At 36.5% G+C, this 22,465-nt stretch overlaps 1 protein-coding gene across 9 annotated transcripts in view; it reads right to left on the bottom strand.

Annotated features, from left to right (window-relative positions):
* The window catches only part of LARP4 (La ribonucleoprotein 4), a 218,377-nt gene that overhangs the window by 32,512 nt on the left and 163,400 nt on the right, over window positions 1–22,465 (bottom strand). For 8 of the 9 annotated variants that reach the window (XM_046011704.1, XM_046011708.1, XM_046011705.1 and 5 more), the window contains 7 exons: window positions 21,432–21,579; window positions 20,661–20,813; window positions 18,496–18,571; window positions 13,488–13,624; window positions 11,337–11,440; window positions 8,513–8,623; window positions 7,167–7,220 (listed from right to left, as the gene is read on the bottom strand). In XM_046011704.1, coding sequence (XP_045867660.1) covers window positions 7,167–7,220; window positions 8,513–8,623; window positions 11,337–11,440; window positions 13,488–13,624; window positions 18,496–18,571; window positions 20,661–20,813; window positions 21,432–21,579 — 783 coding nt within the window. The remainder of the gene's footprint in view (window positions 1–7,166; window positions 7,221–8,512; window positions 8,624–11,336; window positions 11,441–13,487; window positions 13,625–18,495; window positions 18,572–20,660; window positions 20,814–21,431; window positions 21,580–22,465) is intronic. The other variant, XM_046011703.1, reaches the window with a different exon arrangement.

Genomic DNA, 22,465 nt, shown 5'->3' with positions numbered 1-22,465 from the left:
CGGTTAAGCCTCTGCCTTCGGCTCAGGTCATGACCCTATGGTCCTGGGATTGAGTCCCACATTGGGCCCCTTGCTCAGCGGAGAGCCTGCTTATCTGCCTTCTGCCTGCTTGTGTACATTTTCTCTCTCTGGCAAATAAATAAATAAAATCTTAAAAAAATATATATATATTATCTTATTGTATGCAAACTATACTTCAGTAAAGTTGATTAAAAAACAAACTAGGAGTGCCAGGGTGGCTCAGTGGGTTAAGCTTCTGCCTTCGGCCCAGGATCTCAGGGTCCTGGGATCAAGCTCTGCATTGGGCTCTCTGCTAGGCAGGGAGCCTGCTTCCCCCTCTCTCTGACTGAAAACCAACCAACAAACTAACTACAATTACTTTTTCTGGAGAGGACCTGAGTTAAACTAGACTCAAAATCCAAAGGCATAAAGAAAAAGATTTATCAATCTTTTAACCCTGCTACAAAAAATAAATTTCCACAGAAGTACTAGCAACATAGTAACAGTCATATCTGGTAAGACTAATCTCCTCTAAAAACTTATATAATCACAAATCATTAAGAAAATCTTAATAGAAAAAGAGCCAGAAACATAAGTAGAAAAATCAGAATCAACAACAAGAAATTAAAAAAAAAAATAAAAAATACTAATATGAATTTATGTTAGTTTTATCTATTAAATAAAGGCATATACTCTTTAACATAGCAATTTCATTTCTAGGAATTTATACTAAAATTATATTTGCATATATAGACAAAAAAAGGTATAAAAATGGCAGAATTGTGTCTAGGGGTAATACTCAGAAATGTTTAGCTCTCAACGAAAAATTACAAAACACACAGAGAAATAGAGAACTTTGGCCCATTCACAGGAAAAAAAGAATTTGATAGAAACCATCCTAAGGGGGCGCCTGGGTGGCTCAGTGGGTTAAAGCCTCTGCCTTTCGCTCAGGTCATGATCCCAGGGTCCTGGGATCGAGCCCTGCATCGGGCTCTCTGCTTGGCAGGGAGCCTGCTTCCTCCTCTCTCTCTGCCTGCCTCTCTCCCTACTTGTGATCTCTATCTGTCAAAAAAATAAATAAAATCTTAAAAAAAAAAAAAAAAAAAAAAAAAAGAAACCATCCTAAGTAAGCCCAGACATTGGAATTACTGGTCAAAGACGTTAAATCAACTATCTTTTTTTTTTTTTTTTAAAAGATTTTATTTATTTGACAGAGAGATCACAAGTAGGCAGAGAGGCAGGAAGAGAGGGAGGGAAGCAGGCTCCCCGCTGAGCAGAGAGCCCGATGTGGGGCTCGATCCCAGGATCCTGACTGAGATCATGACCTGAGCCGAAGGCAGAGGCTTTAACCCACTGAGCCACCCAGGCGCCCTAAATCAACCATCTTAAATGTGTTTAATGAGCTAATGGAAACCATGGACAAACCTAAGGGTAATCTGGAAAAAGACATATGAATAAAACAATGTAAAGGATATCAGCAGGCCTATCGTACAAAAAAATCTAATGAGTTATTCAGAGTGAAATAAAGATCCCAGAGAGTAACTCAAAGCCGTAAGAAGAATTAAGGAACACTGGTAAGGACAATTACATAGGTAAACACAAAAGAAAATATTATACTTTTGGTATATAACTTCTCTTTTTTCTTATCAGGTTTTGTTTTGTTTTTTTTAAAGATTTTATTTATTTATTTGTCACAGAGAGAGAGAGAGAGTGAGCGAGCACACAGGCAGACAGAGTGGCAGAGGGAGAAGCAGGCTCCTGTGGAATAAGGACTCGATCCCAGGACGCTGGGATCATGACCTGAGCCGAAGGCAGCCGCTTAACCAACTGAGCCACCCAGGCGTCCCTCTTATCAGGTTTAAAAGAGAAATGAATAGAATAGAGAAGTATAGAAGCAGAGTATTTTATACTATTAGAACTAAGCTGGTATTATTCACATGAGGTTGTTATAAATTTAATTTTAACCAAGGGAACCATACACACACACACACACACTTTAAAAATATATAGAACAGGAAAGAAGGAAATCAAAATTAGAAAAAGGCAGTAACAGAAAAAATTTGCAGGGCGGGGGCACCTGGACAACACAGTCCATTTAGCATCTGCCTTCAGTTCAGGTCATGATCTCAGGGTCCTGGGGTCCAGCGTGGCTTAGCAGGGAGTCTGCTTCTCCCTCTCCCTCTGCCTGCCCTCCCCCTGCTTGTACTTTCTCTGTCATATAAAAAAATATTCAAAAAAATAAATAAAATCCTTTTTAAAAAAAGGGACGAAAAAATACATTTACAGTACTGTACTATATTTATTGAAAACATCTGCATGTAAGTAGAGCCATACTATTCAAACGTGTGTTGTTGAAAGGGTCAACTGTACAGTCATCTTAGATGTATTTTGTTTTGTTTTGATTAAAGATTTTATTTATTTGACAGAGATCACAAGCAGGCAGAGAGAGAGGAAGGGAAGCAGGCTCTCTGATGACCAGAGAGCACGATTCGGGGCTCGATCCCAGGACTGTGGGATCATGACCTAAGCCGAAAGCAGAAGCTTAACCCACTGAGCCACCTAGGCGTCCCAGTTTCTGCCTTTTATTTATTTATTTATTGGACAGAGAGAGAGAGAGAGAGAGAGAGAGAGAGATCACAAGCAGGCAGAGAGAGAGAAGGAAGCAGGCTCCCCGCTGAGCAGAGAGCCCAATGCGGGGCTTGATCCCAGGCCCCTGAGATCATGACCTGAGCCGAAGGCAGAGTCTTTTTTTTTTTTTTTTTAAAGATTTTATTTATTTATTTGACAGACAGAGATCACAAGTAGGCAGAGAGGCAGGCAGAGAAAGAGAAGGAGAAGCAGGCTTCCTGCTGAGTAGAGAGCCTGATGTGGGGCCCAATCCCAGGACCCTGGGATCACGACCTTAGCCGAAGGCAGAGGCTTTAACCCACTGAGCCACCCAGACACCCCGAAGGCAAAGTCTTAACCCACTGAGCTACCTATGCACCCCGTCTCTGCCTTTTAATACCATGGGAATATGGTAGAATATGGTTTCTCCCTAATTCTTACTCGTTTGACTACTTCACATTACAATAATGTGAAATATTTGCTAGACAATTGGGAAACAGAATTTTTGCAAATATGGACAAGTTTAATTCACATTAATTACTGATATGGAAAGATACTTCTTCCACTTTAGGTATTTGTTTTCTGTATGTCTTTCATGGTGGGTTCCTCCACCCCTCCTGCCCCCTCGCCATGAAGATCTATTAACTGAAAACAGCAAAAGAGAGTCTACTGTACATTCTTAATTATTTAAAGAAAATTCCTACACAGATACAGAAACGCTCTCATCACCTCTGGGGGAAAGGACTAGAGGAATCTGGAAAAGGGAGACTGAATTAATTAACTATTAATTAATACTGCCTGACTTTCTCATGACATACAAGTATTATTTTCACACTTCAAATTCTAAAACATGTAAAAGGAATATATATATATTCTATATGACATATTCTATAATGTGTATCATCTCTATGACACTCAGATAAAACAATATTCTCATTCTCAAAAGTCAATTAAAACAGGATGAAGCACTGCTTTTTTTTTTTTAATTTTTAAAAATTTATTTATTTGACAGAGAGCACAAGTCGGCAGAGAGGCAGGCAGAGAGGGAGGAAAGCAGGCTCCCTGCTGAGCAGAGAGACCGATGTGGGGCTCGATCCCAGGACCCTGGGATCATGACCGGAGCTGAAGGCAGAGGCTTTAATTCACTGAGCCACCCAGGCGCCCCAAAGCACTGCTTCTTAATGAAGTTATGAACAGGTGACAAACATTATTCACTTAATCCCTTTGTCTTCCAAGATCACTGCTTATGAGTCAAAAATTTCAGAAATGAGGGGTGCCTGGGTGGTTCAGTGGGTTAAAGCCTCTGCCTTCAGCTCAGGTCATGATCCCAGGGTCCTGGGATCCTGCCCCGCATCTGGCTCTCTGCTCGGTAGGGAGCCTGCTTCCTCCTCTCTCTCTCTCTGCCTACTTGTGATCTCTATCTGTCAAATAAATAAATAAATAATCTTTTAAAAAAAAAATTTTCAGAAATGAAAAGCATGCATACTTCAAAGAAATAAACCAGGTTCTTAGAGGTAACTTGACATGTCTAAGATCAAAGAGCTTGGGGCTGAAAGCAGCATCAACGGTTGGAACATAGGATTTCTGGCTCCTGCACCTGTCTTTCTGGGCTAGGTCATTTGGTTTTAATGAATGATACAAAAATTAATGTGAATCTGTCAATCTCCTTGCAAGAACATTGCTATGTGATGGTTAATTAAAGGAACCACAAACAAAAGCCAAAATGGTAGAGAAATAATAATATTTATAACAAAATATGTATGTTTAAAAAAGATTTATTTATTTTAGAGAGAAAGAGAAAGAGCATGCATGCACGCATGGCCTGAAGAGGGGCAGAAGGTGAAGCGGAAAGAGAGAAGCAGACTCCCTAGCTGAGCCCAGAGCCTGACACAGGGCTCAATCTCTTATGACCTGAGCCAGAATCAATTTGGACGCTCAACCAAACCTCCCAGGTGTCCGAAGATATATATATTTTTTAACATTATACCTAAGATCTCAAAAAAACCCCAATCAGCTGTAAGAAATGGGAGGTATAAGGAATAATCAAAATGATTATTTTATAGATGACATGCTCTCTGATATTCTCCATTAGATATAATAAAGTAATTCAGCAAGATTCCTGCAGACAGTGACATTTTTAAAGAGATCACTGGGGTACTTGGGTAGCTCAGTTGGTTAAGCATCTGCCTTCAGCTCAGGTCATGGTCCCAGGATCCTGGGATGGAGCCCTGCATCGGGCTCTCTGCTCAGCAGGGAGTCTACTTCTTTCTTTCTCCCTCTGCCCCTCCCCCTCTGCTTGTTATCTGTCTCTCGCTTGCTCCCTAAGAAGTAAAATCTTAAAATAAATAAATAAATAAATAAATATTACTAAGATACCAGGTAGAGGGGAAAAGCAACAAAAACTACTTCAGGAAATTATAAAACACAAAGGACCTCAATTAATAGAGAAATTATGATGCTACCACAATACTGAATAATACAAGGTAAAAACTGCCACTGTCTCCAATAAATCAAATATAATTCCATAATTCCAATATGGCTTGTTTAATATTAGACATTCTAAAAGTCATATGGAAAAAAATGGTCTAAGAATAACCAAGACAGTCTTAAAAAATATGGGTAAGGAGGGATGATTTTCTCAAGTACATAAAGATATTCTAAACCTATGATAATTAAAACACTGATATGGTTTTATTATTCGTTCAATAAAGAAAAGACTGATAGGGGCACCTGGGTGGCTCAATGGGTTAAGCCTCAATGGGTTAAGCCTCTGCCTTTGGCTCAGGTATGATTTCAGGGTCCTGGGATCTAGTCCCGCATTGAGCTCCCTGCTGAGCAGGGAACCTGCTTCCCCCTCTCCCTCTGCTTATGTGCTCTCTCCTTCTCTCTCTCTCTGTCAAATAAATTTTTTAAAAAGATTTATTTATTTGACAGACAGAGATCACAAGTAGGCAGAGAGGCAGGCAGAGAGAGAGGAGGAAGCAGACTCCCTGCTGAGCATAGAGCCCGACGCGGGGCTCGATCCCAGGACTCTGGGATCATGACCTCAGCCAAAGGCAGAGGCTTTAACCCACTGAGCCACCCAGGCGCCCCAAATAAATAAATTCTTAAAAAAAAAAAAAAAGAAAAAAAGACAAGATTGATGAATAGAGAACCTAAAGCAGATCTGATGCAACATCACACACAAGTTGTAAAAGCACAGATCATTCAACAAATTGGTGTTCAGACAACTGCCTTTCCATATATGGAAAAAAATTGGATTCCTATCATATCCTGTATGTCATATTAATTCCAAATGTATCAAAGACCCAAATCTGACATATAAAATTTTAAAGCTACCAGAAGACCTAGAAGATCTTTATAGCCTCAAGTGGGGGAGGGAGACAATAGGAAGCAGAGGAAATAAGATTGACAAATGGCAGGTATCTTCATCTCTAAAGTAGAAAGTAATAATACCACCTACCACACATCAATAATGAGATTTAAATATGTCCAGTCCTTAGAACAATGCCTGACATACATTCTCTTAATAAATGTAAGCCTCTCTCATCTTGGTTCTTTCAGTTAATAGTTGTGTGAAACTGGGTAGTTAATTTTCATACCTCACTTTCCTTACCACAAAATGGAGAAAAAAAGAGTACCCACCGTATGAAGTTCTTACAAGAATTAAATGACTCTATACAAATAAAGTGTTTAGAACAGAAACTGATACACGTTAAGAGCTCAACAGAGCAAGAATATTGTATTATATTCACAAATAAACATCACCACATTACATATGGAATAAGTAGCATGTAAAAGTAACCAGAAGTACCAAATTAAGTGAATGCTTGGGATTCTATTTTATGTATTTATTATTTTTTTTAAAGTATGTTGGAATCCAATGTGGCGCCTGAACTCATGAACCGAGATCAAGAGCTGAGCTAAAATCAAGAGTTGGATGCTTAAACAACTGAGCCACCAGGTGCCCTATGACTCTGTTTTAGACGGTAGCTCCCGCAGCAACCAGAGAATGAAAAAGGGGGGGAAAAGCTAAAGGCATAACAGTTAAAAGGTACTCTAACTGTTCAAGCCTAAACAAAGCAGTAATAATTGAAACAAGTTATAAAGGTAGATTCCATGGGATCTGAGAAAAGATAAGACCTGTAAAGACAGTGAGCAAGTGTCATCAATAATTTCTAGATTCCCAAACAGATGAACATTAGTGTGGTGATGCAATTAATTTTGAGATGAGAGTGACAGTATTGAGAACGTTTTCCACCTTTTTTACTAAAAAATTATCGCTAATCCTCATTTTAATTATCTTAAAAGTTATCAATCAGCATCTAACTAAAATTTCATGCTTTCTAAAGGTAGGCCTTTGGAAAGAACTGTTACCCTAACAGCTAATTTTCTAGCACATCATATAAAATTTCTTTAAAATCATGGCAGGGAAAAAAAAAATCATTGCAGGTTTTATTATTATCCATTATTATGCACATGTATCTTAAATTCTCAAACAGATAAGCAACAAAAACTTTCTGGCTTCACACTAGCTCTACTTACAAACATTTTCTTACCATGATTGGCTTGCCCTGAAATGTTTTAACTTCTTCTCTTAAATATTTAAAAGCCTGTTAACAAAGCAGAAAGGAACTTTTATTAGCATTCAAACATTTCATTAACGCCATCTTTATTCTATCAAAATTTGGTATTAGCAATCATCTCCAAACTAAACAATAAAAAAATTCTGAAGTCAATTCCATTATGCAGGTGATAAGGAATGAGAAAGTAAAAACACCCCAGCATAAGTTCACATTTACTATAGATTAGCTACCATGGATTAATGCAGGAAAAGATGCACAAAAGTCAAAATAGACCCAAAATTTCACTACATATAATGGTTTAATCAGTTTTCTAAGATAAATAATTAAAAAAAAAAAAAAATCAGAGGGGTGCCTCGCTGGCTCAGTTGGCGGAGTATGCAATTCTTGATCTTGGGGTCATGATTTTGAGCCCCACACTGGGGGTAGAGTTTACTTTAAAAATCAACCAATCAATTAGTGAGTGGTTTTAAAATACTATTAGATATATTTTTGGTTTTCTTTTGTTTCAAGGGATTATTACTCTTTAAGTTGGACATGACAGCAAAAGTAAAATCATTAATGTCAAAATTCTAAGAATCAGAAAGGGAGTTACGTATTTATTGTGGGCCTAGTATGTACATATTAGAAATAGCATCTACTGAGTACATGGTTCTCAATCTTTAAATTAATTTTATTTATTTATTTATTTTTAAAAAGATTTTATTTATTTATTTGACAGAGATCACAAGCAGGCAGAGAGGCAGGCAGAGAGAGAGAGAGGAGGAAGCAGGCCCCCTGCCGAGCAGAGAGCCCGATGCAGGGCTCAATCCCAGAACCCTGGGATCATGACCTGAGCTGAAGGCAGAGGCTTTAACCCACTGAGCCACCCAGGCGCCCCTTTAAATTAATTTTAAAATTGTGTTAATTTTTTTACTGATAGGAAATAAACTTCTTAAACTGAAATTGAAAAAACTTTAGGAAAATGAGCAGAAAGAAAACCAGTTAAGAAGCACAACCATGGGGCGCCTGGGTGGATCAGTGGGTTAAGCCTCTGCCTTCTGCTTAGGTCATGATCTCAGGGTCCTAGGATTGAGCACCGCATCAGGCTCTCTGCTCAGCGGGGAGCCTGCTTCACCCTCTCTCTCTGCCTACTTGTGATCTCTCTGTCAAATAAATAAATAAAATCTTTAAAAAAGGGGTGGGGGGAGCACAACCAAAAAGGTGAACAAGGTGCTCAACAGTCTTTACAAATACTGCCATGAGCACATATTTTCTCAGTTAAAATATACTACTACTTTTACCACAAGGACTTCAAATCAGAAGAAAAGTTTTCTTCTCACCTGTTGTGCATCTGTGTCTGACTGGAAAGTGATATACCAGTTGCTATTGTGTGCAAACTCACAGCTTATCACCTTTGGGCAGTTTTCATTCTTGAACAAAGCTTTAACTTCCTAAGAAAGAAAAACTGGTGTAAATTTTATATATGATTTAGAAATAGAATCTTATTTTAATATCAGCAAAACTGAAGCATTTCATCACACTCTTAGTGGCAAGCTAAATTTTCCTTAACAATGAAATCTTTCTAGACCTGCCATTATCCAAAAAACAAAAAGTATGTCCTCCATTAACATTTTCTAGTGCTTAGTATTTATTTGGATGCATTCTCATTCAATCCAGATGCTCTGTCTACGCCAGAGTTACAGACACAAACTCTGCAAAAGTATCTTCCCTTTTCCATATGAAACTGAAATTCAATAACTGAAAACTATAACAAATCTATGCATTTAAAAAAAAAACAGATTACCAAAATTTAGTCAACAGCTTGAAGGAAGTTTATAAAAAGAAAAGAAAGAAAACAACTGGAAGTCAACATTAGCACCTCTAAACGGTTATAGAGAGAAAGAAAACATCTACTGAAATTCCATGCAGGATAAGACATAGATTTAACCTGAAAACAACCCTGTTTTAAAGATCTTATCATATCTACTTTACAGGTGAGGAAATGGTAGCTCACTGTTTAACCTACTCACACTATCACAAACAAGAACTCAAACCCAGATTTGTATGCTTCCAAACTCCATTTTGTTTAATACCTATTTGAGGTCAATGAGAAATTCACTAATAACTAGTAATTCCCAAACATAAAGAATCTTACTAGGCTAAAATGCCCATAAAATACCAATATATCACAAGGTATCCATTTTTAAAAAGGTAATTACTAAGCTGATGGGACAATCAATGTTCACAATGAAGTCTAACCTGTATTCTAACTCCCTCAAATTTTTACTACACTGAATTAAGAAAATAACATCTCTACTTATGATGAAATTTGCTTGGGTCAAATACTACTCGAAATAAATAGTGTGCAACCAGCTGAGTTTTGTGACATTAGTGAAAGTGGTGAAATATCACCAAGTTCAGTTAATAAAATTCTCACCCTGTTCAGAATTACATTTCTATAGAACTATCTGTGGAACCGTTAGACTGCCATCCACTGATCTCTACCTTCAAAAATCCACAGATATTCTCTAAATATTTCTAATTCTCTGTGAAATGAATTGACTTATTTATTTAGGTCTTTTTATTTTTAGCCTTTATTATTCTTTAGGAAGAGTTGTATGTTTACAGATTAACTTTCCCAAGTATAAAAAAAGAAGTCTGGATCTAAAGTAATTTGTTCTACCTGATAGTAATCTTTCATCACCACCCCAAATCTTTCATTTTAATGTGCATTTCAGTGACTTCTGCCTAGGCTCTCTCTAGCTATCTTAGTCATCTGCATTTCCTTTACATTTTTTAAATGAACAGTATATTGCTGCCTTGTTCCTTTTCATTTATTGGTCTTCATGTGTGTGACCTGTTTATGTATTCAGAATATAAATTACAATAACTATAAAAATGATAGTACTGGCTAATCTTAGATCTGTTTTACATGCCAAGTACTGCTCTAAGTTTTCTATATACTAATTCACTTATATCTCACAATTTTATGAGTTACTTATTACTATTATCCCATTCAACAGATGGAAAAAACCAAAGCAAAAGAGGTTAAGTAACTAATGCAAGGTCATAGAGCTATCAAGTAAAAAGCTGGAATTTAAATGCAGGCAGCTTGGCTCTAGAGTTCAGGCTCATATATTCTACACTGTTTCTTAATAATGCAAATATTCTTCCCATTCTGCAATTTTCCTTTCAATTTGTTACTTTTGACATATAGTTCATAATTTTAAATAGAAGATCTATCTAGTGACAGTTTCTTTTCTCATTTCTTTCACTGTTTCTAAGTTTAGGAAATCTTCATTCTGGAGAGTTAATACTGAATGATTCTGGGCAAAAAGATTAACTACTAATGTGCCAAGTCTGTTAGCTGACAAGAGTCTAAAAATTCTTTTTTAAATGGCTAATCAATTACCATATATCAGCTACTAATTAGTCCTCTCCATCTTATTATCATTTACATGCCAACTTAGTGTGAAGTCCTATGGTTTACTGGTTAAGAAACATGGGCTTTGGAATCACAGAGAGCGAGTTCAAATTAGATTCTGTCATTCAGACAGGCCATGTGACCTTAGGCAAGTTATTTAACTATACTAAGGCTCAGTTACTTTATTTGTAAAACAGAGATAACAAAACCTCAGGCTTTGTATTACCATAAAGTACATGGCACAATACCTCGTAGAATCTAATTATTAAATAAATGTTATCATAAATTCATTACTAAATCAGAGAGTCTACTTCAGGATTATATTGTTTCATTCAAATATTATTTTATTCCTGTACCTGTACCACACATTTATGACAACTCTGCTTTATATTTGCCAGCTAACAGAATTAAGTCTTGACTCTTATATTTTTCTTCTTCATTTCTAAGTGTATTCTTTCAGATGAATCCTCAAGTTCCCAAAAGAGCCTATTTATATTTTAATTGCCCGTCAAATGAACAAACTGAGAAGTAGTAACATGGCAATACTCAGTCTACCATTCTAAGAACATGGAATTATTATCTTCCTCCTCCCTCTGTGCCATTCTTCCAGTGCTTCAGAATTTACAAAACAAAATTTATCCTATTCACATAATTGATATGAGGGCACTGACTTACACTTCATTTATCTTCAATTTAAACAGTTAAAGAACACTTAACTTTAACAATGCTTAATAATTTACCTCTATAGGTGTTGTTTCAGGAATCTCTCTAAGAATCACAATACAACGCTTATGACTTGGTCTCACTTTCTCGCCCTTCTCATCAACTTGTACCATAGGAGAAGCTGAAATTTTAAAAAGTGCTTCATTCAAAAGTGACAAGGAAAGATTTTAATATTGCCATTAAAAACTATTCATTTCTATTTCCAAGTGAATAAATTAAAAGAGGTTAATATCCTCAAGAAATTAAATTGTAGAACCAAAGACTACAGTTATAACAAAATATTTTGAAATTAATATACAAGAAACACTGTCAAATGTTATGCTTTGAACAAATATATAGAGTACCTATTTTGTGTCTTGACACTGAAAAACTTTTCAGGAGTATTTAATACATAACTAACAAGGTAAAATTACCCTGTGTACAATTACTAAATTCTGGATTTCTGGAGATAAGAAGTGTGTTTATCAGTGTATTTGCATTCCACTCTTGTAACTGGACTACAGTACTGCATTCTGACATACAAAGAAATTCCTCTTAAAATTCAAGTCTAAGAAGCACTTAAAACCAAGAATAGAACTCAAATGATTATAACTTTCCTTTGATTTTAACAATTTATTCTTACAGACTATTACAGACACTGAGAAGCCATCCTTTAGATGCTGATCTTTTTTTTTTTTTAAGATTTTATTTATTTATTTGACAGCGAGAGAGAGAGAGAGAGAGAGAGAGAGATCACAAGTAGGCAGAGAGGCAGGCAGAGAGAGAGAGGGAAGCAGGCTCCCTGCCGAGCAGAGAGCCCGATGCGGGGGGGACTTGATCCCAGGACCCCGAGATCATGACCTGAGCCAAAGGCAGCGGCTTAACCCACTGAGCCACCCAGGCACCCTAGATGCTGATTTTGAGGAAATATCTAATGAAGATACTATTATCTAACCAAAACTTTTATTTCTAGTCCCTTCAGAGATAATATGCCACATCTCTCTGAAGAAGTAAGTAGTGAGAATAAAAGAAACAGGGAAGAAGAACTGGGTTTAGGTACTAGGTTCTAGTCCTCAGAGGTAGAGGATTCTGCTAGTCTCTTGGCTGATTTTTTTCTGATGCCAAGACTGGGCTTTTTTAAGAAACCACTGAGCAAAAAGAGATTTCATAAATGTTTTTAGCCCTCTGAGAATGGAAATCTTCTACTCTCATAAAAGCCCATTATGGGACTTGGTATATTTAACTTTTAAACATTTTCAACAACAAATTTCATATAAAAGTGAAGAGCTGCCTTTATTCGATCAAGTGGTTAAAACTTTGGTAAGGTTTGGGCGCCTGGGTGTCTCAGTGGGTTGAGCATCTGCCTTCGGCTCAGGTCATGATCTCAGGGTCCTGGGATTGAGCCCCGCATCCAGCTCTCTGCTCGGCAGAGAGCCTGCTTCCTCCTCTCTCTCTGCCTGCCTCTGCCTAATTGTGATCTCTCTCATCAAATAAATAAATAAAATCTTAAAAAAAAAAAAAAAAACTTTGGCAAGGTTCTAAGAAAGGTTAGCAAGAAATCCTGATACAAGACACAAACACCATTAAAAATGCTTAAAACCTCAAATTCTTTACCAAACTTCAGAGTAGTATTTGTCAAACTACAGACTGCAATTCTTTAATAGGTTGTGAAATCAATTTAGAAAAAAGTTAATTCCAAACATTTAGTATTAATCTGAATTATTAACATTTCAGTTGTGTGGGGATATGTGGTGTGTGTACTGGGTTACTTGGGTTCAAAAGTTTGAAACAATGCTTTAGAAGATGTAGTAATGATACATATAACTTTCTAACAGCCCAGAAACTGAGATTTAATTGCTTATATTTGAGTAAGTGGATATCAAGATGAACAACCAAGGTACAGAACTGATACAGAAGCTATATACCAAGTCAGTAAAAATAAAGATAAATTAATGGAACAGGATAACAAAAAATAGGGAGCTAACAATTCCCTGCCTAGTGAGCACAGCTTAATGTATAGAATTATGGAATCACTTTGTGGTATACCTGAAAAAATACACTGCATGTCAACTACAATTTAATAAAAATAAATGGCCAATAAAAACAAAAAATTCCCTGCTTGATCAGAAATCAAAAGAAAACTTAGCTTTTTGATTTTAAAAAATAAGCTAAAGGTATGATTTACGTACATCTCAACACTTCAAGAATTAGATCAGGGTCTGTGGTCAGCTTTTTAATTTCTTCCATGTTGGCAACTGTCCAAATTGGTACGAACTGATCACTGTCCATTTGAGATATCAGGTAAAGATCCTTTGACAAATTTTCTCTGAAAGGAATAAACAAAAGCAAGAGTCCCATAAAGCAAAGAATTCTCAAAAATCTTCTAATGCGGTCCCTTATTCACTTCTGTCATTAAGTCTGGTTAAACAAAATTTTGCTACTGCAAATAACACAGTGAACTATGAAAATATATAATACATAGCAAAGATATTCTAACAACTTTCAGAATGTTTCTGATCACCAAATACATCATGCCCAAAAGTTTTGAACAAGAGAACCTTATCGAATTATACTGATATGGAAAGAGGCTTAATAAAATATTACATACAGTGTAGTTCCATCTTATAAACGCTTTATCATTGATGTTAGAATATGCATATGGAGAAAATTATAGCTTCCACCATGAGTTTAACTGTAAAGGATTTAAAATTTCTGAATGTGGGCGCCTGGGTGGCTCAGTGGTTTAAGCCGCTGCCTTCGGCTCAGGTCATGATCTCAGGGTCCTGGGATCGAGTCCCGCATCGGGCTCTCTGCTCGGCAGGGAGCCTGCTTCCCTCTCACTCTCTCTGCCTACTTGTATCTCTCTCTGTCAAATAAATAAATAAAATCTTAAAAAAAAAAAAAAATTTCTGAATGTTTGTATTTTTTAAGTATGTTTGACTTTTTACTTAAGTTTAATACATTTAAAACTAAATTTAAAATTAAAAGATTCTTTAAGATACATTTCTAAAAAGGATCTAAACATTTCTATCTTACATATAAAATCTTATGTAACAAATTGAAGTAAAATCATACTCATTTGTCTTATTCACATCAGATCTTTGAAGCAGTCTAGTTATAAATAGTTTCAAGTCTTTGCTGAAAAGCCCCTTTTCTCAGTGACCCTATTTAAAACTGAAACCACCCAAGCAGTCTTGATTCCCCTTCTCTTGCTTACGGGGTTCTAAATTTTTTTCCATAGCACTTATCACTTAGCACACTTCTAAACTGTTTAGTTTACTTAAAAAAAAAAAAAAAAATTATGTTTGTTTTGTCTCCTCTAGCCAGAACATGGGTTCCATGAAAAATCTTTGTTGTTCATAATGTATTTCAAGGCCCTAGTGCCTGGCAAAGGGTAGGGCCAAAGGTCTCTACATTCAAGTTTTGTTAAGAGAAAGTAGCAATTACCTTTTTTTTTTTTTTTTTAAAGATTTTATTCATCCACTTGACAGACAGAGGCCACAAGTAGGCAGAGGCAGGCAGAGAGAGAGGAGGAAGCAGGCTCCTGTTGAGCAGAGAGCCTGATTGCGGGGCTTGATCCCGGAACCCTGGGATCATGACCTGAGCTGAAGGGAGTGGCTCAACCCACTGAGCCACCCAGGTGGCCAGTAGCAATTACTTTTTAAAAATTACAATTGTCAACAGGTTGTTTTGGGAGCAAAAAATAATAGAGAAGATACCAGCAAAGGTTAAACTCACTTTAGCATAAAAGGAGAATATAGTAATATAGTAGTAACACCTTTTTTTGCTGTTTATTAGAGAGGGGAGGGAGGGGCAAAGGGAGAGGGAGAGACAGAATCTTAGGCAGGCTCTATGCCCAAGACCCCAACATGGGTATGATCTCACAACCCTGAGATCACGACCTGAGCTGACATCAAGAGCCGGATACTAAACTGACTAAGCCACTCAGGCTTACAAAACTAAAAAGTTATAGCCTGAACCAACTGTGACTTTCAGCATATCTGTTCTTATAAAAACTTGGTGAAACCTTTCTTTTTTTCTTAAGATTTTATTTGTCTGAAAAAGAGAGAGAGCAATCACAAGCACGGAGGGGGAGAGGTAGAGGGAGAAGCAGACTCCCTACTAAGCAGGGAGCCTCATGTGGGACTTGATCCGAGGATCCTAGGATCATGGCCTGAGCCAAACGCAGATGCTTAATGACTGAACCACCCAGGCGTCCCAACCTTTTTTCAAAAAGATTTTAATTTATTTGAGAGAGAGTGGGAGAGTGCATGTATGCATCATCATGCATGAGCAGGGGCAGGGTCAGAGGGAAAGGGAGAAGCAGACTCCATGCTGAGCACAGAGCCTGATGTGGGGCTCCATCCCATGACGCTGAGGTCATAACCTGAGCTGAAGTCAGATGCTTCACTGACTGAACCACCCAGGTGCCCCAACCTTGGTCAACCTCTTAAGAAACTTCATCTCATCAGATTAAATTAATATATTAAATTAACATATCAAATTAACGGGTATAAGTCACATCTGTGATTTGACTACTCATGACTAACACCTGATAGGTACTGGTAACAATTTTGTGAAGCCACAAGCGTCAATCACATAATTGGTTTGAACTGTGGTAGATCGTGCCAAACCAGTGTTCCTATTGCAACAACTAAAAAAGCCTGGCTAAATTACAAAAATCACATTTCTGGAGATGAAGGAAAGAAACTGCAAGAACAAAATAAAATTCAGAAACATGACCTTTCTTTTCTGAGGGGGTGTGCAGATCCAGGACCAGGGAGAAACGAGCAGAGCTTTAGGCAGTTGCACAGGACTGGCACTATGAATTGAAAACTAAAGGAGTGGGGTTGCCTGGGTGGTAGAGCCCCACATCTCTGCTCAGCGGGGAGCCTGCTTCCCCCTCTCTGTCTGCCTGTGATCTCTTCTCTATCAAATAAAAAAATTAATAAATAAAAAATAAAATTAAAAAATTGAAAAAAGAAAACTAAAGGAGCTCCTAACGTACAGGAGATTTACCTCCACATAACATTTCCTGAGCTTTAAGAAGGAAGGTAGGAGACTGGGAGCCAGGCTGAAAAGGCAGAGTAACATCTCTGTGGTTTTGTGGAAGTTCCAGTGAAAGGAAGAAACTTGCGTCAAACACAAGACAGGGTTCCCCCCCACCTCCCAAGAGATTTGCCAGATTTTGAGGTTTCAGGGGAAGAAACTAAAGAGCTAATCTCAAACCCCTCAAGAACAGAACTAAATCTCCCTTGGTGTTTCAGGATTGAGGTAACAGAAAACAGACAACTTCTAAATCAAAAAACTAAAGATGTCATGCCTAAGGAACAGAGATAAATCAGAAGCAGACTGAGTCTAATTAAACTGGCTGCTTAGCTCTAACCCAGCTCAATTCCTGACTGGACTGAAGCAATCAATCCGCTTCTGCCTGTAAGAAAGCTCAAATCTTGTCTAGAGAGAAAAATCTTGTTACTTGCAGTTCACAGCTGCTTTTATATGTAATGCCTAGCATATAATCAAAATTTGTAAGACATGCAAAAAGGCAGGAAATTATGACAGAGAACCAAGAGAAAAAACTCACATATAAGCAGACACACAAATGATCCAGCAGTAGGCAAAGATTTTTAAATAACTATGACAAGTATATTACAGAAAATGAATTCTATTGCAGGAACAAATGACTAATGACAGAAACTTCCACTTTCATCGTTTTATTCTGTACTAGACTACAAAGGCAAAGAATAAAAAGGAGGGGGAAAAGGAGGAGCTACTTAGAACAAAGTATCAATTAAAACTGAGTCAAGAGTATATTATGCGTAAAGAAATTAAGTCGAAGAGCACCTGGCTGGCTCAGTCAGTAGAACATGTTATTCTTGACTGCAGGGTCATGAGTTCAAGCCCTATGGGGGGCATAGAGTTTTCTTAAAAAGTAAATAAAGTTAAAAAAAAAAAAAAAAAAGACATAAAGAAGTCTGATAAAATCCAGGTTTCTAGCTTGAAAAATTTTTGGTTTACCAGTCCTACCTCTCACCACATATAAGAAAAACTGAAGGCATTACCTTTGCATATATATCCAAACTTGTTTATTTTGGTTCCAATTTTAGTATATGTGCTGCCAAAGTGAGCACAAAACTTCTGTTTATTTTGGAAGGGGCAGTTTTTACAATACTGAAGTTTTATGACATCTAAACTATAAATATGCCTACATAATTGTTATCAGTAAATAAGACATCTCAAGGGGTGCCTGGGTGGCTCAGCTGGTTAAGTGTCTGACTCCTGGTTTTGGCTCAGGTCATAATTTCAGAGTCATAAGACTGAGGCCCATTTTAGGCTTGTGCTCAGAGCAGCGTTGGCTTCAAACTTCCTCCCTTTCCCTCTGCCCCATGCACATACTCTCTCTCGAAAATAAATAAAATCTTTTTTTTTTTTTTTTTTTTTTTTTTTTTTTTAAAGATTTTATTTATTTATTTGACAGAGAGAGAGATCACAAGTTGGCAGAGAGGCAGGCAGAGAGAGAGGAGGAAGCAGGCTCCCTGTGGAGCAGAGAGCCCGATACGGGGCTCGATCCCAGGACCCTGAGATCATGACCTGAGCCGAAGGCAGCGGCTTAATCCACTGAGCCACCCAGGCGCCCCGAAAATAAATAAAATCTTAAAAAAAAAAAAAAAGGCAGGGGGACTCCTGGGTGGCTCAGTCAGTTAAGCACCTGCCTTTGGCTCAGGTCATGATCCCAGGGTCCTGGCATCAAGTCCTACATCAGGCTCCCTGCTCAGCACAGAGCCTGCTTCTTCCTCTGCCTCCTGCTCCCCTCTGCTTGTGCATGCTCCCTCTCACAAATAAATAAATAAAATCTTAAAAAAAAAAAAAAAAAAAAGGAAAAAGATAACCACTGTTTTGAGAACCCTAAACCTGAATATGTTTATAGGAAAAGTATCCAATAGCCAATCCAAAAGTAATCCAATCCAGTATTTCGGCACCTTTCTACTAAGACTAGATCCTTTGCATATCCAGTTAGAGACTACATCTTTAAATTTAGTTAGGAAATATAAGAAAGAATATACAAAAAAATAAGGAAAATATTTTACTGAAGGAAATTAAAACACCATTATTCCACTCTATTTCACAGGTATTTTATACCTACTAACCAAACAACTCAAAAAAAGAAATCTCAATAAAAAAATATGAATAACATACCGGGAGAAACAGAATTCCAATTGTTTCTTCAGACATTCTTTTAGGTCTTCTGTAGAAATTGCTGAATTACTTTCTCCTGAAGGTAGAAAACAGAGGAAAAGAGCTAACAATAAGTTACAATAGGCAGTAAACATTACATATAGTTATGCTCAGAATACATCACAAAGTACACACAAATTAAAATTTACAAAACTATTATTTTTAAAGTTCAACTGAATTCTAACAAAGTCTAATTTTTTTTTTTTTAAAAGATTTTATTTATTTATTTGACAGCGAGAGAGAGAGAGATCACACATAGGCAGAGAGGCAGGCAGAGAGAGAGAGAGGGAAGCAGGCTCCCTGCCGAGCAGAGAGCCCGATGTGGGACTCGATTCCAGGACCCTGAGATCATGACCTGAGCCGAAGGCAGCGGCTTAACCCACTGAGCCACCCAGGCGCCCTAACAAAGTCTAATTTTAACCTATCTATTCTTTCTTTAGATAGATTTCAGATCAGTTTAAAATTATTTTATCAAGTAATGAACAAAGCACCATTAATACTAAAGGTACTTGACTACCTTACTGTAAAACACTACCCTAAAAACTTTAAAAATGTGGTAACTACTTATTCCTTTAATGAAAGCTCAAAGAACAAAAGTAACAGTAATCTAAATAAGAAGAAACTAGCTAAATAAATTGGGATATATGTAGCTATATCTATATTCTTGGTACTAAATCTGATGTTAGTCATACTTCAACTTTTATCTCTTAATACTCTTTTCATTCCTTGATTATAGACCACTCTATCTTCCCAGGAATGTTTAAAACACTCAAACATTCAAAGGATTAAAACAACTCTAATGCCCTCTATGCCTTCAATATTTAAACCGAGAACACGAGATTTTTTTTTTTCAGAACTCAAGCCTAGAAAACCATCACTCTTTAATTAGAATCTTACATAAAACATTACAGACTCAAAGCATGTAATCTGTCCTCTTCTTAAAAAAAAGCATTAGTGATTAAGTAGGCTAATTTCCTTTAAATACAGACAACAGAATGTATATAAAGGTAAGTATTTTGTGCGTGATTTTACCATTACCTTGTCTTAGTACTCAAGATTCAAAGTGATAGTAGATATTAGATTAACTACAGTAAAAATAAATATAAGAAGCATTCTATTTCTATGTATATGCAATCCTTCTAATAAAAAATCCAACCACCCAAATGTGCTACCTAAAAATGAGCAATAACTTCATTTAACTTTTCAATGTCATTACAGGAAACTTATTAAAATACCAACTGGTTGCTACATTACTAAAACCAAATACTAAAACCAACTCTATGTTTAAAGTACCCAGTGGTTAGGTATATTAAGACCACAAGTAGGGAGAAGAACTACCACCTTAAATTAGTATATAGAAATACCACCCATGCCACTTCAGAAATCAGCTCACAAGCTGACAAAACTTAGAAATCTAGTCTATATATTTATAATAAGGAAACTGAGGATAAAGGTTTATGTATCTTGACTACAGTCACAGAACTAAGCAGCAATAGAATAGAGCACTCCCTATTACATTTGTTTTCCAAAGAGATCCCTTAAATCAGAAAAATTAAGTTAGGTAGTTGGGGTCTTTGATCCATTTTTAGTTTCTTTTAAATCTCATCCATTTTAAATCCAAGCCAACTACTAACCCATGCTAATTAAATAACTGTGAAAAAAAAATTTCACAAGTTGGACTGTAGTAGAACCATGTTTTTAATACAGCCATTTTTTCAAAATTAATCCCTGCAACTTCACATTTATAAATGCACTCCACACTAAAAAAAGTAATGGGAAATTGACAGAACTTGCACTGATCCCAACTAACAGATTAAAAAACGGGCTCTCTGAAAAATTATAATTTAGTTCCCTTTGAACTATATTGACTATTTTTTCCTTTTACCTTTAATTTCATACTTTTAATAGGGCCTTAATTTAAACATTCTTTTAAAATCACGTTTCATGTTTGTCATCTGAAAACAGTATTTATAAAAATAACGAAGCATTTCATTAACATACAGTTCTTTTCAAATAAGAAAACGGATCAATCAATGCCAAAGTTTTATAAGAACAATGGTAGAATGTAAAGGGAAAAATACTAGTGTACTGTATGCTTGTTTTACCAATAAAAGCATAAAGTTTACCAGAAATGTCATATATTTGGTAACTCAGATCTTCTGGCCCTAAAATCATTCCATCAGTTGATTCTTCAATGCTTATAGTATTTCTGGTTGTTTCACAAGATGAATACATTACTTCATATTCCTTACACACATCATCTGAAAGCTCTGTATTACCTGTATTAAAGAAAAAATACTGAAAGTAAATAGGAATTCTTTAAATCCTATCTTTAGGAACTCTGGGCACTAAGTCTTCTACAGTAAGATTTTTAAGGACTTCTCCCAGTTGAGATAATGTCCACATGGTTGTAGTAAGAGTTCTCTTCCTGAGGAAGATTAAGTTTACCATTATGGAAAAGCCAAAATGATTATCAACAGTTTAAACTCATATAGCACTATCTGTGTACTATCTATGTGCAGCTTCATGTACTTTATTCACTTGATTCTCAGAAAATCCTATGCCAAAAGTAATTATTATTAATGTTTTACAGATGAAAGAAACAAGCACAGAGACGTTAGGTCATTTACCCAAAGTCAAACAGTGAATTAACAGCATTGCCAATGATAATATATCAAAACTAATTTATAACTACTATATCATAAGTGAGTTAAATGCTAGACCCAAAGTGACAATTCATTCATACTAAAGGTAAAAACTGTGTACAAACTACATGTTAAACATTTATAAATATATTTAATCAAATAATCAAAAGATATACCCCCAAGTTCTATAAACCGATTTGGTCATTATTTAACCAAAACATGATTTGTACTGATGAAACATTTAGGACGTACCCTCAGGATGAGACCCTGATGTGGCTGCTGTTTCATGCCAAGAGCTTTCAGTTCCATGAGTTACTTGAGTGGCATCACTATTTCCAGGAGGAATTTCTTGCCATACTTTGGCGTTAGGATTTAAACCAGTTCCTTTAGATGTTACCTGCTAAATAATCAAATGATCTATTTGTAAACTTTAAAAGTAAATGCATTAAAATTACAAATTTAGATAACAGACTTTGATTTTACTTGAACGTGAAGAAACCCCAATAATATTAAGTAATTTAATAACAAATATTAAATAAAATTGTAAAGTTTGGGGCTCATGCTGAAAATAATTTTTTTTTTAAAGATTTTTTTTTTTTTTTTTAGAGAGACAGTGAGAGGGAACACAAACAGAGGGAGAGGAAGAAGCAGACTTCCCACTGAGCAGGGAGCCCCATGTGGGGCTTGATCCCAGGACCCTGGGATCATGACCTGAGCCAAAGGGAGAGCCACCCAGGCACCCCGAAAATAAATCTTTTTAAGGAGATGGACTTGAAATGTTCATGTATAAAATTTAGCTACCTATACAATAAAAAACATATATCTATAAACAACATAGAAATGCTGCTTTACCCCAATATACTTACAAATGTCATAAAATGTATTCAAACCAGTGATCTTTGGCAATATTTTTTGTGTGTATTTATAGCAAACTGAGTTATCCAGAATGATTTTCCAGAGAATGTAATTTTTATTGCCATTTATCCTGTTACAGAGATCTTTGAGTCTGAATGATTCTATCACTGGAAATTTTTCCCAAATCAAAAACAGCAATCTGGAGTGTCTGACGGACTCAGCTGGTAGGTAGAGCATGCAACTCTTGATCTTGGAATCATGAGTTCGAGCTTCATGGTTGGGTGTATAGATTACTTAAAAATAAATTTTTTTTTAATTCTTTTTTTTAAAAAAGATTTTATTTATTTATTGGACAGACCAAGATCACAAGTAGGCAGAGAAGCAGGCAGAGCGAGGGGAGGAAGCAGCCTCCCTGCTGAGCAGAGAGCCCA

The sequence above is a fragment of the Meles meles genome, chromosome 7, assembly GCF_922984935.1.
Source record: "Meles meles chromosome 7, mMelMel3.1 paternal haplotype, whole genome shotgun sequence".
Classification (NCBI taxonomy): domain Eukaryota; kingdom Metazoa; phylum Chordata; class Mammalia; order Carnivora; family Mustelidae; genus Meles; species Meles meles.
Note: the sequence above shows the minus strand (reverse complement) of the source record. Positions and strands in the feature narration are given on the sequence as shown.